The sequence below is a fragment of the Cibotium barometz genome, chromosome 27, assembly GCF_041138505.1.
Source record: "Cibotium barometz isolate CiBa-2024 chromosome 27, ASM4113850v1, whole genome shotgun sequence".
NCBI lineage: Eukaryota > Viridiplantae > Streptophyta > Polypodiopsida > Cyatheales > Cibotiaceae > Cibotium > Cibotium barometz.
This window is the reverse complement of record NC_141072.1, coordinates 10,323,682-10,343,511: the sequence shown is the minus strand read 5'-3', so window position 1 is coordinate 10,343,511 and position 19,830 is coordinate 10,323,682. Positions and strand designations below refer to the sequence as shown.

Here is a 19,830-nt window from a genome sequence, read left to right as displayed (position 1 = left end):
CGGTATCTTGCTTCTTGCTAGACCAAGAGAAAGGGGCAGATCCGAGGGAGTACCAATAACCACCATGAGAACGCCAAGAATTGAAATCACCGGTCTAGTCGGAGTCCGTGTAACCACGTAGGGTGATCCCACGACCATAGTGAAGTCCAAATATATAGGTACTTGCTGGATAGCAAACAATCCTCATTGTTGAACTTCAATGTGGCCCCTTAGGAGTATTGAAATACTGACTTAAAATGGAGCTTTGCCACATGCGTTTTGGCTTGAGGCTGTCATGTGTGCTGCATATGTACTCAACAGGTGTTCCACTAAGGCCTTGCAGTCTGTTACTCCATACGAAGCTTGGCATAGGAGGAAGCCTTTTATTGGTCACTTGCGTGTCTTTGGTTGCTTGGCCTATGCTTTATGCCTGTGCAACAACGTAGAAAATTGGATGATAAGGCTGTCAAATGCATTTTTGTTGGTTACACTGCTGAGAGCAAGAGTTACAGATTGTATCATCCGCAGTCAAAGCGTATCTTGATTAGTTGAGATATTGTTTTTGTGGAAGATGCTGTGCAGCCTTTGTTATCATGTACCAAAGAGACGGTGTGAGCTCACGGGATGTATTTGATACGTTGTTGCCTCTGTTTATAGGTGGGAATTCAAATGTAAGTCCTAATGAAGCAAATATTCAGCCTATGCAGATTTCAAACGACATCATCGATCAGCCTATTTCTGATGCAGATTTGCAGGATGTAATTATGAGGATAGGACTGAAAATGAGCAGGCTAGAGGTATGCCTAAATGGCTGGTACAAACCTTGCATGATAGTAAAATTGATGCACCTATTTCTAGTCGTACTCGTTTAGGTTTTCAGCATGCCTCTTATGCATCAGATTGTTATGCTTTGGCTGTGTCTAGTATGTGTGAAGAGGAAGAACCTCTTTCATTTGATGAGGCACAAAAATTAGAAAATTGGTTGGCTGCAATGCAAAGTGAATATGATGCTATAATGAAGAATGGTACATGGTCTTTGTGTGATTTGCCTATTGGTAAAAAGGTCATTGGATGTAAGTGGATTTTTAAGTTGAAACGAAAGCCAGATGGCAATGTTGATCGCTATAAGGCTAGACTTGTTGCAAAGGGTTATGCTCAAGAAAAGGACATTGATTTTGATGAGACCTTTGCTCCCACTTGTCGTATGACTACCATTCGTAATTTGTGCATTGGCAGCTCATAATGGTTGGAATGTACATCAGTTGTACATAAAGACTGCGTTCTTGAATGGAGATTTGCATGAGGAGATGTATGTATCGCAGCCTCGTGGTTTTGTTCAAAGAGGGCAGGAAAACAAAGTGTGCAGGTTGAAAAAGGCTTTGTATGGTTTAAAGCAAGCTCCACGAGCTTGGTATGAAAAGATACATGTATATTTGACTGCACATGGTTTTCAGAATAGTCCAACAGAAAGCACTTTGTATGTTAAACGTGTGTATGATGTACATCTAATCATTGCTCTCTATGTCGATGACATGCTGCTCACAGGACCAAATGAGAGTCATATTGCTGATTTTAAGGCTGATTTGAATGCCTCTTTTGAGATGTCAGATTTGGGGCATTTGCATCATTATTTGGGGATACAATTTAAGCAGTGCGATGGAGGTATTGCTTTGTGTCAGACAAAGTATATTGAGACATTGTTGCGGAGATTTGGCCTTGAAGAATGCAAGCCTATTACTACTCTAATGGAGACAGGTTTGAAGTTGAGTCTTCATGATGCTGGAGATCACTTTGATGTCACACTCTATCAGACAGCTATTGGTTGCCTCATTTATGTATGCATTACGAGGCCGGACATTCAGTTTGCAGTCTCACATGTGAGCATGTTTATGCATAGCCCAGGGTCTCAGCATTGGAAGGCAATTAAACGCATCTTTCGCTACTTGAGTGGCACCATACATCTTTCGCTGCTTGAGTGGCACCATACATCTTGGGTTGTTTTATCCCAAGAGGGGATCGTTGCCGCCAGATTTACATGCTTTTTTGGACTTAGATTGGGCTGGTTGCTATGACACAAGAGTGTCCACAAGTGGTTTTTGTTTCATGCTCGGTAGCTCATGCATATCTTGGTTGAGCAAGAAGCAACCTACTGTGGCCACTTCTAGTTATGAAGCTGAGTACAAGGCAGCTTTCATAGCTACGGTTGAGTGTGTGTGGCTCAGACGGCTTATGGCTGACTTGGGTGTTGGACAGGAGTCTGCCACCTCTATCTACATTGACAATCAGAGCGTATTGGCAGTTGCGAGAAACCCAGTTTTTCATGCTCGCACAAAGCACATTGAGGTGCATTATCACTATGTCAGGGAGAGACTCTCAGCAGGAGAGATCAGCTTGGCATATGTACCAACACAGGACAACCTCGCCGATCTTTTCACAAAGGCGTTTCCTCGTGAGAAGTTTGAAGCTTTCCGCAAAGCTTTGGGCTTGCTCCCCTTCGTGGACTGATCTACTTCGGGCATGGTACTTCCCTATACATGAGTGTCAGCTCTCGTTCACACCATCACTCCCAGGGGAGATTTGTTGCCATATATATTGGCAGTGATGTGTGTGAACATACTTACGACCGCCGGGGCACTTTTTCTCTCCTTAGGAGGTTTTTTCCCCCGGCTTGTATATACGTCCATCATTCTAGGGCTAACTAATCTTTTGTACATTGACACAATCTAATACACTGTGTGTTGTGTGCATTCTTGCTTCTTCTTCTCCAAGCTTTGTGTGCTTTCCTGCAACCCTAATTCCAACAATTTGCTGTCCTTTTGGGAAAGCCAATACTTCTTCGTGATGCTCTGCTCAAAGCCTTGAAGTTAGGACTCAAGAGGCAAAAAGTGAGCACAAAACTTAGCCTTGAAATCATTCCATGTGGTTGAGGCATCGTTGGAAATTTTTTTAGCCAACCACCAATAGCAAGTCCGGGTGAATTCGACACTAAGAAAGCTTTGGCCTTCAACTCTCAGTTTGAGATAGCCTTTTGCAATTAGGAGCTCTATGAGAAGTGCATTTTGTGTTTAATGAAGTTCTCAAACTTGATTGTATTCTCATGAGACTTGAATTACTTGGTCCCTTCTTAGAAGAAGGGACCACGTACTCAGATTTCAGTTTTTCCTTCCGCAAACGATGATTATGCCTATCTACATCTCAGTCTTGATCATCATCATGTGGAAGAGTGTCAGAACTAGGTGGGATATTGGGTCTTTGGAACAGAAGACTCGTGATGGGAAACTGCTGAGGGCTTCCTCCTGATGCAGGGCAGACCTAATCCTTTTCCTAGGGGTTCCCAAAGGATTCAGTCGAATGGGCTTCTTGAAGACATACTCAGCATCTTGGTCTTTGAAAATTTCTCCAGTCTCAGCCAAATAGGACAAAGCGAAATCACGGGGTTCATATCCCAATTCCTTGGCTTGCCCCATGAAATTCTCATATTCTGCTTGACACTTTGTGGCATCCAAAATCGTCTTGATATTGGGGTCCTCCTATAGATTTTGCAACATAAGGTCCTTGGCTTGCAACTCTCCCCATAAGGCCTCTGAATCAGAAATTGAGTCTCCACGATCAACAACTTGTACTCACAATGTCCGTGCCACATGTGAGTTTGAATGGCGTGCCATAAAGCTTAATCATTGTTAAATAGTGAAGAAAATTTCCTTTTTGGACCGTCTTCCGATTCAAAACGGTGACGAAGCAAGGCTCTGAACCAATGTAACTGTCTGGGGTGTTTAAGGAATTAATTCAACCATTTGGACAAGCAGTCGCAGCTGTATGAGGGGCACAGATGTATGGCCAGATGTACAGAGTGGGCATACAAGTACGGCAGTATGGTACAGTCATACAGCAGCCTGCAGAAGTGCGCCCAGCTCATGATGATGGCGATGATGATGAGGACGAGCTGGTGGTGAGGATCTGTGTACAATGGAGCACAAGAGCTCCCTTATATATACACAAAGGTGGCCTTTTGGGGGCTTTTTATTTAAGTTAGCTTTCCCCCAAAAATTACAAAGTGGGCGGCCTTTTAGAATAAAGTGGCCTCCCACTATGTAAGTATAGTGGGGAATACAAGGTTTACGAGGTTTTCAACCAAAAAATTAAGGGAATCCCTATTCAAAGACAACATGTAGCTATGTGAACAAACAAGTCATCCCACATCTCCACTGGTTGCATAGTTCCGAGCATCATCACATACACATGCTCAAGCACAAATCCATATCACAAGCATACTCATTCTAGTGCTATGTCAACAAACAAGTTATCCCACATCTCCATTGGTTGCATAGTTCTGGGTGTCCCCGGCTCTTTGGACAATATGTAAATTGTACATGCAAGCAGCATGGTCACATACACATGCTCAAGTACAAATGTAACACTGGTCCAAGAATCGTACCCCTTGCCAAGGATCCGAGAATCGAACCACTTGTTCCTAATTATCTGGAATCATACGAGTTGATCCTCTACTTGACGTAGCAAGAGCTCAAGATAACCCTTGTATAACTCTTGTATTAGCACTTCAATAAAAGGGGCTATGTGCCTAATCTTTTGTGGACTACATCTTGTGTCTATTTGAGTTGTTATGCTGTTTAACATGCTTATGTAGTGCTTATAGATTTGTGGTAAATCTCCAATATGGTATCAGAGCCATCCTTCTTGGGAACTCTCTCTATGTGAGGAGTTGTTTTAGCTCTTGGTCAAGTCCTTTGTGAAGCATGTTTAGCTTGTGGTTGAGCTCTATGTGATGCTTGTTTGGGTAGTAGTTAAGTCCAAATGGTCACTGGGAATAGTACCACATGACTCATTTACTAGGCTCCAAAAATAGTATCACTTGAGCTAATAGCTCTTGGAATAGTACCACTTCGCCTAATACACTCACATAGACTCTGGGGATAGTACCACTTGAGTCTAGTGCTGGCCAAACATAACTTTTATTACCGAAAGAAATGTTAATACAAAGATATTTAGGGGATAATGCAAAATGGTGAGTCTTGGTGCAGAAAATGATCTCTTTTGTCTATAGATGTCACTTAAATTTCTAGGATGTGACCACAAAATGCCATAGCAATACCAAAGCCATATTTGCCTGTCGGTAGCTATTGCTATGGTCCTATAGACCCCACAACACTGTATCTGGTGCTGGTGGAATTCTCGTCTCATGAGAGAGAGAGAGAGAGAGAGAGAGAGAGAGAGTATTAACGTCTACGGAAGGCCAAAGTAACGACTGAAAACAAAAGAAAAGTCACACTGATCTAATCCTCTTGGTGCCATACATTATATACATTCACCACAATATTCTTCTATAAATTGGGGTTTGGGTTTGGATTTTGGATGTGGCCTGGAATAAGAGAGAGAGAGAGAGAGAGAGAGAGAGAGAGAGAGAGAGAGAGTATTTCTTTGGTTGATGCAGTGGGGACATTATTGATGTGGAGGTGGTGGACGGTGGGTTGATTTGCTCAAGTGGAGTTGCTTTGGAGGCCATGGGTGACAAAAATGATGATTGCTATGTAGTCAATGCAGCAGTTTATGTTGGTTACTAAGGGAATATGACTTGAGGGCTGTGAAGTGGGTGAATGGGATGATAAAGCATATCTTGTATCCATATGGATCATAGAATAGGGTTGGATGGGTCAAAACTAAAGTTTGAAACCTGCCCTAGTACGGATATCTTATGTGCACGTAAGCATGTGGTTGAGAAATGAATGTAAGAGGATGGTGATTTCTTGTAATTTTATGAGGTAAATGTATCTCTTATCTTTGGCCCAATGCTTGTGTCAGTCGGTTTATCTAAGGGCATATTTTGATACACATCAATTGGTGAAGCTATCTTATTTTTTAAGCTCAACGTTGATAGAGAGAGAGAGAGTTAAATGACTGAGGAAAGATAAACTGTGCATGTTTCTACAGACAGCAATCGACAAACCTATTTTATTTCTAAAGGCTCAACACTAATAAAGGTCTTGGTAAGATGAAGGAGATTTGTTACTAGGCTCATATTCCCTATTGGGCTAATGATGGCAATAATAGAGGGGGCTAGAGGAGTGGGTTGAGCCACACTTACGGCCATGAAGGGTATGAAGCTCGGATTACCTGCTGGACACTTGGTACAAGTCTATTTTGTGTGTTAAACCATGTGACAAAAATAGCAGCGATTTTCCTTTTGATACTGAAGCAAACCCCCTCTCTTGCCTTGGCCTTTCGGTCAGGCATCAACTTGGATTTGGTCTCTGTGGGAGACTTGAGCTCGAATCACTTGATGCCTACAACTGACTCTATTATTGATAGGTTGATCTGAGTTAGGCACACTAGACTGGAGATGGAGTGACTTGAGCTACAAATATAGTAGTGGAGCGTATGGAGCTAGGAGTAGCCGTTGGTTGCTTGAGGCAAGTTTGTTTTGTGTGTCCAACAACCATGTGGCAAAAATAACATTGATATTCCTTTTGATACTGGAACCTCTTGTATAGGTCAAAGAATCCATTTTTACCTTCCTTGGTCTTTTGGTTAGCACCAACTCTGATTTGGTCTCTACAGGTTTAGAACTCAAAGCACCGGCGGGTGGGCGGTGGAGTTTCTCTAATTTAGGTGCATTAGACACAACAATTCATGACAAGCTGAATTATATTTGCAAGACTACATATGAAAATTATGCATATCCCACTAGAGAGTATGCTCCAATCCAAGTAGAAAAGTACCCTTTTTCTCCCCACAACTACTCCAGTTGAGTAACCTTAGTGGCAAAACAAAGCATGTGGTCCCAAGCTTTAGAACTCGTTCTCCAATCCAAGTAGAAAAGCACCCTTTTTCTCCTCACAACTACTCCAGTTGAGTAACGTTAGTGGCAAAACAAAGCATGTGGTCCCAAGCTTCAGAACTCGTTCTCGAGATAGTCGAGGTGTGGTGGTGACAAGAAATGCTCTTCTCGAATTTATACCTTCGGTACTTAACAACCCGGGTTATAGGATTTATGTTGTTACATAACTAGTCTTAGTACCTACCACATGTAAGCCTTGCATGTCAGACGACTAGCATGAGGAGGGTTTGAGTTTACCATTGTACTTATTAAGCATATTTTTCTTTGGTAGATGGTGGACACCAGGGTTTAATGTTGAGGGTGTGTGTGAAATTGTTAGAGAAGCATCATAAAAAACTTTTGACCGTCTTATCCTCTTTGAGGTTCGTAGCCTCCTTGGATTTGACATGCCTCTGATCCTCCTTAGCTCAAACGGTGGTCCTTAGTATGACGATGTTCCTCTTTGGATTTGACATGCCTTTGATCCTTCTTGGCTCAAACGGTGGTCCTTAGCACGACGAGTCTTCTTAACTTTGCGTGTCCGTTGTTCCTAGTCAACCTCGAAGTCCAATCTCATGCAATGTAGCTCAAGCATACACTTTTTCTCTTGCATGTGCTCCAAGGCAAGCACATGTTCTTTCCATTCTTACAAGGGGTTATACATACTACATTTGCATCATCGTGGAGTCCATCTTGGAATGGTGATTGACTCTCCACTAGTGTTGGTGCTAGTGTGCTCTCCAAGATTTGGAGGCCCAAGAAATCTCCTTCTACATGGCATTCTCTTTGTAGCGACTCAGTGTGGTTGGCTCAACACCTTTTCTAAAGGTTGTAATAACCTCCACTAGAGAACTTGAGTGGGCGGCTCTATGGTTTTTGTGAAGATCAAACAAACCACCACTCAAAAAATTCATGCTTTAAGGTGCGTTAAACTGATTATTGAAGAGAATAGAGAGAGAAATAGTGATACCAATGTTACATGTACTATCAAAACATTCATGCTTTAAGGTGTGTTAAAGTGATTATTGAAGAGAATAGAGAGAAATAGTTACATGATTTGTGTTGTGTTCAACATGTTTTCTCTGACTAAAAATGTGAGACGACTTGTTTCTAGACAAGGACATTGCATGGATTTGATTGCTTGTGAATGATAGTTTTGTGGACACACAAAAATTTCAAAGACACAAGGGCTAATGGAATTTCTTTATTTAATGCATTGATAGTTGGCCGGTCTTGCAGGTGGATTTTGTGTTGCTTTGGTGATGACCTTGTTGTACAATGAAGAAGAGAGAAGCTCCTCTTTCATCGGATGTAGTTTGTTCTTGGAATACCACATCGTGGCTCACTATGATCTTCTATGTTTAAGTATCATAGAGCCGATATCCTTTCAACTCCATGATATAACCCAATAATTGTAACCCAAGAAGATGCATTTTGAGCTTTTGGCACCTTATTTGGTTCTCTTAGCATCTAGAATATATATATAATATTCACACCCAAAAACTTGTGTGCAATTGAAAGTTTTTTACTTCACGAGTAGGCTTATAATGGAATCATTACTCAAGTAGGCTTATATGGGACTCATTCCTTTGATAGCCGTTGTTGCACTGTTGTTAAGAATATAAACAATCGTGTTAATTGAATTAGGGGTATATGCATGCTGAAATGCACAAATGTCCCAGACAGTACTAAACAACACAAGCTATTAGTGGTGGAGAAAACAACTTGAAATGTTTCTTTTATTAAATTAAATGCATTTTCTTTTCCCACTCCTCTTTGGGTAATTATGCATTTGAAACAGCTTTTGTTTTTAGATGAAAAAAACTGGCCATCTCCCCCACGTCGCCTTCTGTCTTTGTCTCTCTCTATCTCTCTCTCTCTCTCAAGGTCTTTCCAACTGCTTCTTCTCGCCTGCCCTGTTCGCTCTGCTGTTTTCCAGCCCATACTTCCTCCGTTTACTCTGTTTTGTAGCTGCTCATATTGAAAGAAAGCGTGCGTCTTCAAGATTAAGCTTCGTTCCCATCACCTCTCTCTCTCTCTCAGTTACAACAACTCTCTCTCTCCCATAGTTACAGTGACTCTCTCTCTCTCTCTCCCACGGTTACAATGACTCTCTCTCTCTCTCTCTCTCTCTCTCTCTCTCTCTCTATCCCTCTGTCCCTCCCTCTCTCAATACACAACTGAATACTCTATTAGGTTTCTCTCTCTCTCTCTCTCTCTCTCTCTCTCTCTCTCTCTCTCTCTCTCTCTCTTTCAATGCACAACTGAACACATTCTTTGATTCAAGTATGATTATCTTCACTGTTCTCTCCTCGTTTTGGCTCTGCAAGAGAGTTGACTTGCACCTCTCTCTCCCTCTCTCTCTCAATACACAGTTGAATACCCTATCAGGGCTAATGTTTATTGTCGCCTCGAACTCCACATTCTATTGAAAGGTTTTGTTTTTCCCAGTTTTAATTTTTGACTGAATGCTGTTCAGGTTTTATTTGTTTGGGTTTAGGCATGATGGAGAATATTGCGTATATTCCAATACAATTACATCAACAAAAATCTTGCAAATGTAAGATTGCTGCATCGATGGATTGTACACAATGTGTTATGGAACAACGTGGGCTGATAAGGGAGTATGAAGCAAAGAGGAAAAGAGAGCAACGTGCGAAAGCAATATCAAGATATGAAGGCTGCATATAGGATGATGTTGACGACAAAAAGAGATAGGCGATTTCTTGCAATATGGTTAAATATTTTCGGAGACAGACTCTTGGAATGGATGAAGAAATCAAAAGAGACATTTTCAAGAGATTTCTTGGCCATCCCTCCTTGAGAGGCATATATCGGAATGAAGAGAAAGGTGTTGAAGCAGCTCTCCTACGGGGGTGTACACAATAGCCTTGCTATGGTGGTGAAGCAACCAAAATCTGTAGATCAATTGTTTTTCAAACAATCCAGTTCAACAACGGGGCAATTCGATTAGCCAAGAGGTGAAAGAGTTGCTGTTCGCCTTTTGGTCACATCACACACGTGTTTCACCAAATGAGAAGGATGTGTGCCGCAAATGAATAGGGAGGAAGTCATTTGTGCAACACCCGATTCATTTACTTGAAGTCCCTTAAGTATGCCTCTTGTTCACACAACTACTAGTTATGGGTTGATTGTTGATAGGACTACTAGTTGATGGACTACTTACTACTAGAATATTATAAACTACTATTTAGGAGACTGTATGACTAATTAAAAGATTGGACAACGATTTAGTAGAATAGACTACTCATTATAGTAGACAGGACTACTAACCAGTAGATTGGACTATTGATTGTAGTAGAGAAGACTACTAATTAGTAGACTGGAGTACTGTTTAGGAGATTGAACTTTTAATTAGTAGACTGGATTACTGTTTCAGTGATTGAACTACTTACTAGTTAGTGGTTAGTAGAGTGGACTACTAATTAGTAGTCTGGAATACTGTTTAGGAGGCAACTACTAATTAGTAGACTGCACTACTGATTAGTAGTCTGGAATACTATTTAGGAGGCAACTACTAATTAGTAGATTGCACTATTGATAATAGTAGACATGATATTAATTAGTAGTTCAGTCTCCAAACAGTAGTTCAATTTACTAATTAGTAGTCCAGTCTACTAATTAGAAGTTGCCTCCTGAACATTAGTCCAGTCAACTAATTAGTAGTCTAGTCTATGAATTAGTAGTTCAGTGTTCTATACAGTTGCTCAATCTACTAATTAGTAGTCTTGTCTACTATTAATAGTAGTTCAGTCTATTGATTAATAGTCATGCCTCTTTGGATCGCTAGTAATATTTTATGCTAATTACCTCTGCTTCAACATTATTATGCAATGTAATAAACACAAAATTTTATATTGCTTTGCAAGTAGAACTTTTCTTGGAATTCAAAGGGTGGCACCCAGATATTGCAATTCAACAACTCTCATTTGAATACTTGAAGCCTTATTTTGTAAGGAAGTTAAAATATAGATACACATGTTGTTGTATTCGGCATGTACAAATGATCTTCCTCAAAGATTCAATGAACTTTATGCGATAGCCTAGGTTGTTTGTGCAAGCAACTATGAGATATGCCAAAGCAAGGGTGGTAGTTCAACATGCAGATCTATTGATCACACCTTCAAAAGTGTTACGTCTATTTGGGAGGTGTGCTATGCGAAACGCCTATAGCTTCTAGTTTTTATCATCTAGACTGCACAATGGGACGATGTAAAAAGTGTAGGCCAAAAAATTTGGTTTTTTGCCGACACGTGAGAGTTCTCATAGCCAAATAGTTGTTCTAGTGAAGGTTTTTGAGGATGTGGCTTACAAGGGTAGGGGTGGAATAACAACCTTACAAAGTTTATTCGACATAACTTTATATACAAGTGGCAAGCTAAGCAGTTTAAAGAGTGTGTGATGTATTTTCCATCTAACGTTGTTGTGTCTATTGTTGACTTTACGGAGAACTACTCATTTCAAGAGCAAAATGAGATTCAGTCTATGCATTGGTATTCAAAGCAGGTAACTATTCTTGTGCACATAACGTACATTCGAATTGAGGGTGAGATTCAAATAACTGTCCATTTCTTCATCTCTGATGATATGAAGCATGATACTCTATTTGTGCAACATTGTTTTATGCTTCATTATACGTGGTTGGAGAAATAGGGGGTACTGTTAAGAGAGCACTATGTTTGGTTAGATGGCGGAGCATCCCAATTCAAGCAAAGAGACCATTTTATTTTGTCGGCAGATATCTTGGTTTGACTGGCTTGAAGATGACATGTAATTATTTTGGCTGCTCGGGACATGGTAAGGGTGAGCATGATGGAGCAGGGGCTGTTGTGAAGAGAGCCCTCACACATAAACAATTGAAAGTGGATGCTGTGCGACTACTGTGCTGCTGATGTGGTCAACTTTCTTCGGTCGAATTTGTCAGCTTTCTTCGGTCGAATTTGTCAACTTTCTTCGGTCGAATTTGTCAAATGCAGCTCAAGCTTCCTACCCATCAAAGGAAATATTTATGGCTAGATTGTTTTGGCTACAGAGGTTGACAGATTAGTTTTGTGGGACTGCCAGCCTATTGATAAAACACGTTCTATACATTGCATGAATGGGTTTTCAATGACTAACAACATGAGCATTAGAGCATAAAATTTATCATGTTTTTGTAGTGCTTGCATGCATGGTGCATGGAAAAGACGTTGCAACAAAGCATATGTGCAACAATCGAAATATCATATCATCGAGCCCATAGCACCAAGTGTGCACACGAATGATGACATCTTTGATGATGCCACCTATGAAGGACACCATGAGATTCTCAGTGATGCTGTGAGCATTGGGGACAATTTTGCTGTTAATGCAGAGGTTGGGAATTTTGAGGGTGTGGAGTTTTACATCATAAACCATTGGAATCAGTCAATGATGAAAGGAAGGTTTTTTTTGATTTCAGATGCATTGTACGAATCAATATACAATAACATGCCACTTGACATGTAATAAACCTACATTTTATTTGAGTTTAAGAAACATTCAAGATTCCAATTCTGATCACTATGCTCTCTTCTTGTCTGTCTTCTCTTCTCTACTGTCTTGTATGCAACTGCGGGTCTCTCCACCACACACGTACACTCATGAATAGTTCATGTGAATGTACTGGACTATTACTGTGGTGCATTACATACATTATGTCGTCTAATAAAAATCACTTTACTAGTCTAATTATCTAATTTGTTTACTTATAGTATTCTATTAGACCCTTATAGTAGTCTATTAGTAGTATATTTCTATTCTACCCTATTATTGACCTTATGTAATAAACTAGTAGTATCCTACTAGTACGCTATTAGTAGTAGGTCCCTTAATAGTAATCTGGGTGATCCATGAATAGGATGGCAACTGGTCTAGATGGCTTTACCTCTAGTTTGTCCACAATGTCTAAAAGTTGAGCATAGATCCAGTCCCATTTTATATGCTCCATCCTCTTCTACCTTGTCGGATTTAGTGTTATGACCTTTGATCGCGCATGTTTACGTATTTTATTGTTTACATAGATAAATAAATGCCATTTTTTTGCATTGTGGTCACCCTAACGCAAACGTGGTATCCAAAAGCACATGTTACTAACCATGAGATTAATATCATCATTCAAGCACATCAAATATGGACAAAAAGGGACAATAATAACCAACAAAAAAGTGACAAGTGTGGCCAAAAAAGAACATGTTCCAATGAACATATATTCCAAAATCTTAATTAAGTCTAGTACACGTCCTAGAAAGGACTTAGAGTACTTGTTGATTACATTGAAACATTGACTACAATTGCTTGCATGCTCTAGGTCTAGATGGTGCAATAGTAGAACATGGTGAATCTTTTCTGGGTTTCTCTAGTGTATTGTTTGTCCATGTTACTTGTTTTCTTTCCTTTGTGTCATGTTGCCGAGGTGTAAACTACCTGGGAGATAGAATCCCACCTCCAATATTGGCTTTAGTCTTTGGTTTCTTCCTCTTTCTTACGGTAAACTTTTGCAAAGTGCAATCTTGTTTCTCAAGGCCTTGTCCTGCCTCAATGCCTAGCATTCATGCAAGTAAACCAATTTGAAGCTATGAGAGACTGATAGAAATGCATTAGAATACCAATTTGAAGATATGAGTGATGAAAATAAATTATGACCCTTGAGCAAGTGTATTACCTTCAGCAAGCAATCTGTTATATCAACAACCTTTTGCTTCTTTGATTCTCTGGACATAATTTCTTCTTCCATTCCATATGACACATTCTTTTCACTAATAGGAGTACCTGGGGTCTTTTCACATTCTAGAGATAACATATCAGGGTAATGCAAGGTCAGTATCAACGTACTAGTAGACTACTATTAGGGATAATGATTAAAATAACAAAATATTACCAAGGGCAACATGTTCATTAGATGTAGTAGATCCAACTGATTCACCTTGAATGACAACTACTGGAATTTTATCTGGCTAAACATTCAAGAATGGTTATTAGAAAGCTTACTATGTAAAATATCTTATTGTGGATGTATCAATGCTTTTTCTTCATACTTGCCCTGCAGACTCAAAACAAACACTATTGAAGTCAGACTACAAAGAGGGCTTGTACACATCAGACATAGCATTGGATGGAGTTCCATTTGGCAAGAGAGGAAAAGACAACATAACAATATTAAAAAACACAAAAAGTCACCTAGGTTAATAGTAGAAATACTATAACAACATACCTAATGACTTATTAATATTAAAATTTTCTAGTATATATTTTCCTAATAGTACTATCAGCACTAATAGTACTACTATTAGTAATAAAACTAATAGTCCTAATAGTACTAATAGCTCATAAATAGTTTTAATAGACCAGTAGAGTCTTACTAGTAGTAAAAGTACTAATAGAATCCTAATAGTATTGGCAATACAAGGAGTAAGAGACTCATAAATAGTACTATTAGTACTAATAGCTCATAAATAGTTTTAATAGACCAGTAGAGTCTTACTAGTAGTAAAAGTACTAATAGAATCCTAATAGTATTGGCAATACAAGGAGTAAGAGACTCATAGAATCTTAATAATAATATCAATGAAGAATGGCAGTGGTTTCGATTCTCAAGGCCTCCCATGCTCTTGAAGGGGAGGATGACACCATTGCCATTCTCCCCTTTCATTCTTCAAATAATGGCAGTGGTTCCATTTCTTGAGGGCCTCCCATCACCTTGAAGGGGAGAATCGCACTGTCATTCTCCCTTACATTCAAAAACCTAAACCTTGGATGGACTACCAAAATAGGTAAACTATATGAACATATCGTCAAAGATGCAACCTTTTCTTCCATGTTTGTCATCTCATCTGAGTGCCTAAGTAGCTGTAATGTTGAATTGCATGCCAATATCTGTGCTGTGAGTTGTTGAGCTTTGCCAGCATCTGCAGTTTTGCAATTCAGCTTCCAACGCAGCCAACTTAGAATTAAACCCCTTGAAAGCTTCCATAACACCTACATTGCTTTGAAGCATGTTCTTTCATTCGCTATGTGCTCAAAGTTTGCCTTCACATCCTCTACCCTCCTCTTGCTTTGTTGAATTAGGGCAGCCAATCTACTCATATCTTGTGAGGTGTACACAAACCAAGTAGGCTCTTGTGCGATTTGGGTAGTCTTATTGTCACGCTAGGTTGTTTAGAGTCAATGCTGTGAATAACCCGTTGGATTTTTTTCTCTAGCTTCCCATGTCCTTTAACATTTGTATTAACAGACTTTGCAAACTCAGCCCATGCAACCCTGTACTTTCCTCTGTTTTAGCAGAGTAAGGGCTGTTGTGCTATTCTCATAACAAAACCATGAGCAGCGATGGAAAGCTCATGATTGATGGGCTCTCGGTGGTACACCTTATAATGCAAGGTCACCATTTGTGTATGGAGGTGATCCCTGCACTTCACAATTTTTCTTGTCTTAGGAACCTAGAATACTGATAGCCAATCTTTGACTGGTATGTCTACATCCGTCAATTTCCTCGAGTTGGCCCCTTCCAAGCTAAGCCCATGCTCGGTATGAAAATTGTGCTTTGTGTGACAATATCGCCTTAGCATGGGAAGCTCAACAAACAAAGGTACCCAACGAGATGTGCTTATTTTAGATGCCGTTGTTGTGATCACCCTCTCCGAGATGACAACCTGGCAGCACATGAGAGCTCATGTTATTGAAACAAGGAGAGAATGAATGGAAATAGAACATGCATCAGTGATGATAAACAGACGCACACCTCTTTTTTTTAAGCATGAAGTGTGCGTCGCCCCACCGCAATGGAACCTTCCACACTTGTGCATCTCCTCAGCTTTCTCCTCCAAACTCTGCAGCAGCCGAGCATGTAGAACAGACTAACGTGCACCCGTCTTCTCCAAACCCTGCACGCCTCCTCAGTCGAGCATGCAAAACAAATGTCTCCTCGAGTGTGTGTCGCCTCCCATCATGAATAGACCCTTTTCTTCAAAATGATGGCACAAAATAGTGGCAACATAACCGTTTTCTTTTGTTATTTAATACTTAGTTTCTTTCAATCAATTCTAGCCATTTCTTAAACTTTTCAAAAGAGGCTTAATACTTTTCGCTAAGAAAATACACCCAAATATTTCTACTCTAATCATGAATTAATGTAAAAAAAATAAGAAGAACCTCTTAAGTACAAGTGCAATCTTTTCACATATATCAGCGTGTACAAATCTTGGCCATGAAACTGGCATCTTGGTCCTAAATTGGCTTCTTGCTAAAAGGGTTTCAGTGCTACTTACCCATGTAAGCTTCACAAATATCTAACTGTCAAAGATTGGTGACAAAGGCACAAACCTCTTTAGGCACGGGTAATATATTATCTATATCTTTGATTGGGCACTTTGTTTCGTTGCTTAGTGCCACCATGATAATTCTTAAGGGAGGAATATCAATCCTTGTGAGATTGGTCATGTACTTAGAAGTGTCACTATCGAGAAAGAGTCTAAAAATCATCATATACTACAACATTGGTTATCTCACTACACACTGCCAATAGCTTTATTGATTGGATTCTTTAATGTAATGTAATCTATTTTGGTGTATCTTGTATATATGATGCCAAAAAGCTTGTATTGGCTCTCAAATCCATGTAAAAGGCTAATGTTATACACCCTAAGTCTTTATCTTGCACCCTTTTTTGGGGAGAACATCTTATTGCTCCTCTTGCTTTAGCATAGTGTTACGGATAAAAGAATAAGGAAGGTGTATATGACATGATTTTTTTTAAATCTTTTGCATTACAAGGTGAAGACCATTGGAAATTTGGAAAAATCTTGTCAAAAACGGATGTCTAGACATAGCTTAGATTTCAATTTTGTTCAGTTTTTACTTTCTTGTTCAAATTTTGTACTTCTTTTTCCTTTACAAAAACATAAAAAACGTAAAAATCCATAAAAATTGAGCTTAATACTTCTAATTGTTAGAATTGGGTGCATTCATGCTTGATCTATTCACTGTATTAAAAATTGAGCTTAATACTTCTAATTGTTAGAATTGGGTGCCTTCATGCTTAATACTTCTAATTGTTAGAATTGGGTGCATTCATGCTTGATCTATTCATTGTATTAAAACAAACCAGCTCAAAAACCTCAAATCTTGCTTGAAATTTACTAAAATTAAACACTTGCAATCGTATGTCTTATACATTGTACCATTATGATTGTACTTGTGATGAACAATGGATAAAATTATCCATTCCAAAAAATAAAAAAAATTTCACATGGCATATGAAATCCGAAAATCTCTGATTGTGATACTTATATGAACATTTGGTTTAATGCACTTGAAGCTAGGAAACAACGTCCCTCTGGAGTGCAGCTACATAGAGTGCAGTTACATAACTAATAATATTAGCCAAAATGAGAATGAAAATGTGCATTGTATATGATGGGGTAACAATGATACCAATCAATGTCCTTATCCTAGAGTATCAAATGCAATGCCTTACTAATAGAGAAGAGTAACATTATATATGATGTGGTAACAATGGTACCAATCAATCTAGAGTATGAAATGCCTTGCCACTTGCTCTACCTGCACCACTACGACTAACCATAGCAGTAAAACAAGCTTAGACACCAACAACTAGTGTATTGGAATATAATCAAAGGGGAGTATATAGTGTGCTATGCTAGAAGTTTCGGCTTACCTCCACAACCACTAGCACTTCCAATCAAGTGTTGATTAAGAAACATCTTAATAACTTAGCATATGATTTTGAACCAAATCCACCTTTCATGGTAGAATCCCAAGAATATTTACTAAGCTAAATTATAATGGAGTTATTATTCCAATGGTTTCCCAAGTAGGGGTTTAATCCCAATGTGAAAGATCTCAGCTCTCAATAGCACCTAGATCTCCACTACAATGCTATCATTGTCAAGGACCACATAGGGTTGCAGAATTCCCAATGAAAGGGCTATGAATACATAAGTACTAACCTTAATGGCTCCAACGTGTAATAAGTGTAGCTTGGAACATTTGTTCAAGAATTACTCAATGTGAGCACCCATAGTGTGTTTTTTAGTTCTAGACACTACTATCAATGTCCTTAGTGTACCTCTAGCTCTCTACTTCTAAGATCACTACTAAGAAAGTATATTGGCCTTACTAATGAGGTGGAACTTGAGATGGGAGAAATGCTGTCATAAAAAGGTTTGAAGAGTATTAGAAAGGAGGAAATCTTGTTCAATGCAAGAGCCTATACATGAAAATGATTCTCATTAGCCTAAGTATTAGAATGAGGTGGAACTTGAGATGGGAGAAATGCTGCCATAAAAAGATTTGAAGAGTATTAGAAAGGAGGAAATCTTGTTCAATGCAAGAGCCTATACATGAAAATGATTCTCATTAGCCTAAGTATTAGTATGTGACTTAACTTGAGCAAAGATGACATTCTATACGCTAGGTAGAACAAGGGTCATGGATAGTATATAAGGCATGGCAATTGAGGTTCACAAGATTATGTGGACCATCTGATAAACTAATGTAAGAAGTGAAGTTAGAAGTCACGGGGAATTGAAAGTCAAAGGGGTAAAAATCTAATTAATGTGAAGGAGAAGATGGGTAGATCAAAACATTCTTGCGTTTAGCTTCTTTAAAAGGATTAACAATCAAGCATTGTTACAACATAAATGATTTGGTTTTTTTGTGTGTGGATGTAGTCTAGATCACTAGGCTAGATCACATAGACACCATCAAGAATCATTGAGGGTGCTCCACAAAAGGTTCTCCAAGAATGACTGGTTAAAAAGCGAACATCTTTGAGTGTTGCTAAAATGATGTGATTGATGCTAGAGGATTTCAAATTCAATAGTAGCATGATTGGGATACACAAATATTAGGTCTCAATGCTCCACCCTCATATTGTATTCTCCAAGAAGCACACCAACTAGCTCATATTGTTTTGTACGACACTAGCTAACTCATATTTGTATAGCCCCATTAAGAGGTGTTGAGCAGCCTTGGTTGAGTAGCCCATTGGGTGTCCTCGTATTCACATAGGATGGTGGCCTAGGGAGCCATACACTTTAGAGATGGCTTGGGTTAGCTTTGGCACACTGATGCACACCACATATCCCACAATAGTCCACAAATGGAGTAGGCAGATTTTTTGGAGGATACCATGTCATGGATTGTGGGGCACCCAAACTGAGCACAGATGGCCATGAGAGTAGTTTTTGATAGACATAAACCCTATACCACTTGCTACTACCAACCTTGTCTAAGGTTGGAGATAAAGGGATGCAACTGCTCTCTTTGCCATCATCACTAGCATGGAAGATAATGTGTTTAGCATATCTCCACCATTGCAAAAGCATGGGCTTTTTTGCAGAGCCAATATGAGAATATTAATCCCTCAAGGACTCAAAATCTTAAAAATTAGCTTCAAATGACGATGAAGCAATGGAGGTGTTTCTCTCTAGAATCAAAGATTTCTATGACCAGGTAGGTGTCTACAATGGCCATAAGTGCATACGCTCTCCTCGGAACCCACTCATCGATGTCTAAAAGGTATTGCCACCTAAATATTACAGTTTTGTTAAAACTTAAAATATTTGTGTCGTCTACTTGTCTCACATTTGAGGAGTTCAACTCATTATTTCAGGATGAGGAGATGCGGATGTAGAGAGTTGCAATGTTTTTGACCATGTTTTCTCCCCTAATATTAGAAGCAAGGTAAGGGTTCTAACTCTTTGAATTACAAGAAAAAGGTTAAATCCTTTTACTAAGAAAGGACACATACCCAAAGAATGCATAAAAAAGAAGGTAGATGCCAAGAATGAGACTATAAAGACTAATGAAGAATCTAGTCCATATTATAGGATTTGTATATTACCATTGATGAAGAAGTGTGCAATGAGACAACTAATGTTACAACACATGATGATTCTTGAATCATCAACACAAGGGGGCTTCTAGACACATGACAATTCTTAAGCATCGATATTCCT

General features: G+C 39.3%; 1 protein-coding gene across 1 annotated transcript in view; it reads left to right on the top strand.

Moving 5' to 3' along the window:
• The window catches only part of LOC147623066 (50S ribosomal protein L34), a 44,700-nt gene extending 38,916 nt beyond the window's left edge, over window positions 1-5,784 (top strand). The window contains exon 4 of the mRNA XM_086821110.1: window positions 5,429-5,784. Within this exon, the coding sequence (XP_086677236.1) occupies window positions 5,429-5,558 (130 nt within the window). The 3' untranslated portion in view covers window positions 5,559-5,784. The remainder of the gene's footprint in view (window positions 1-5,428) is intronic.
• The last annotated feature ends 14,046 nt before the right edge of the window (window positions 5,785-19,830 follow it).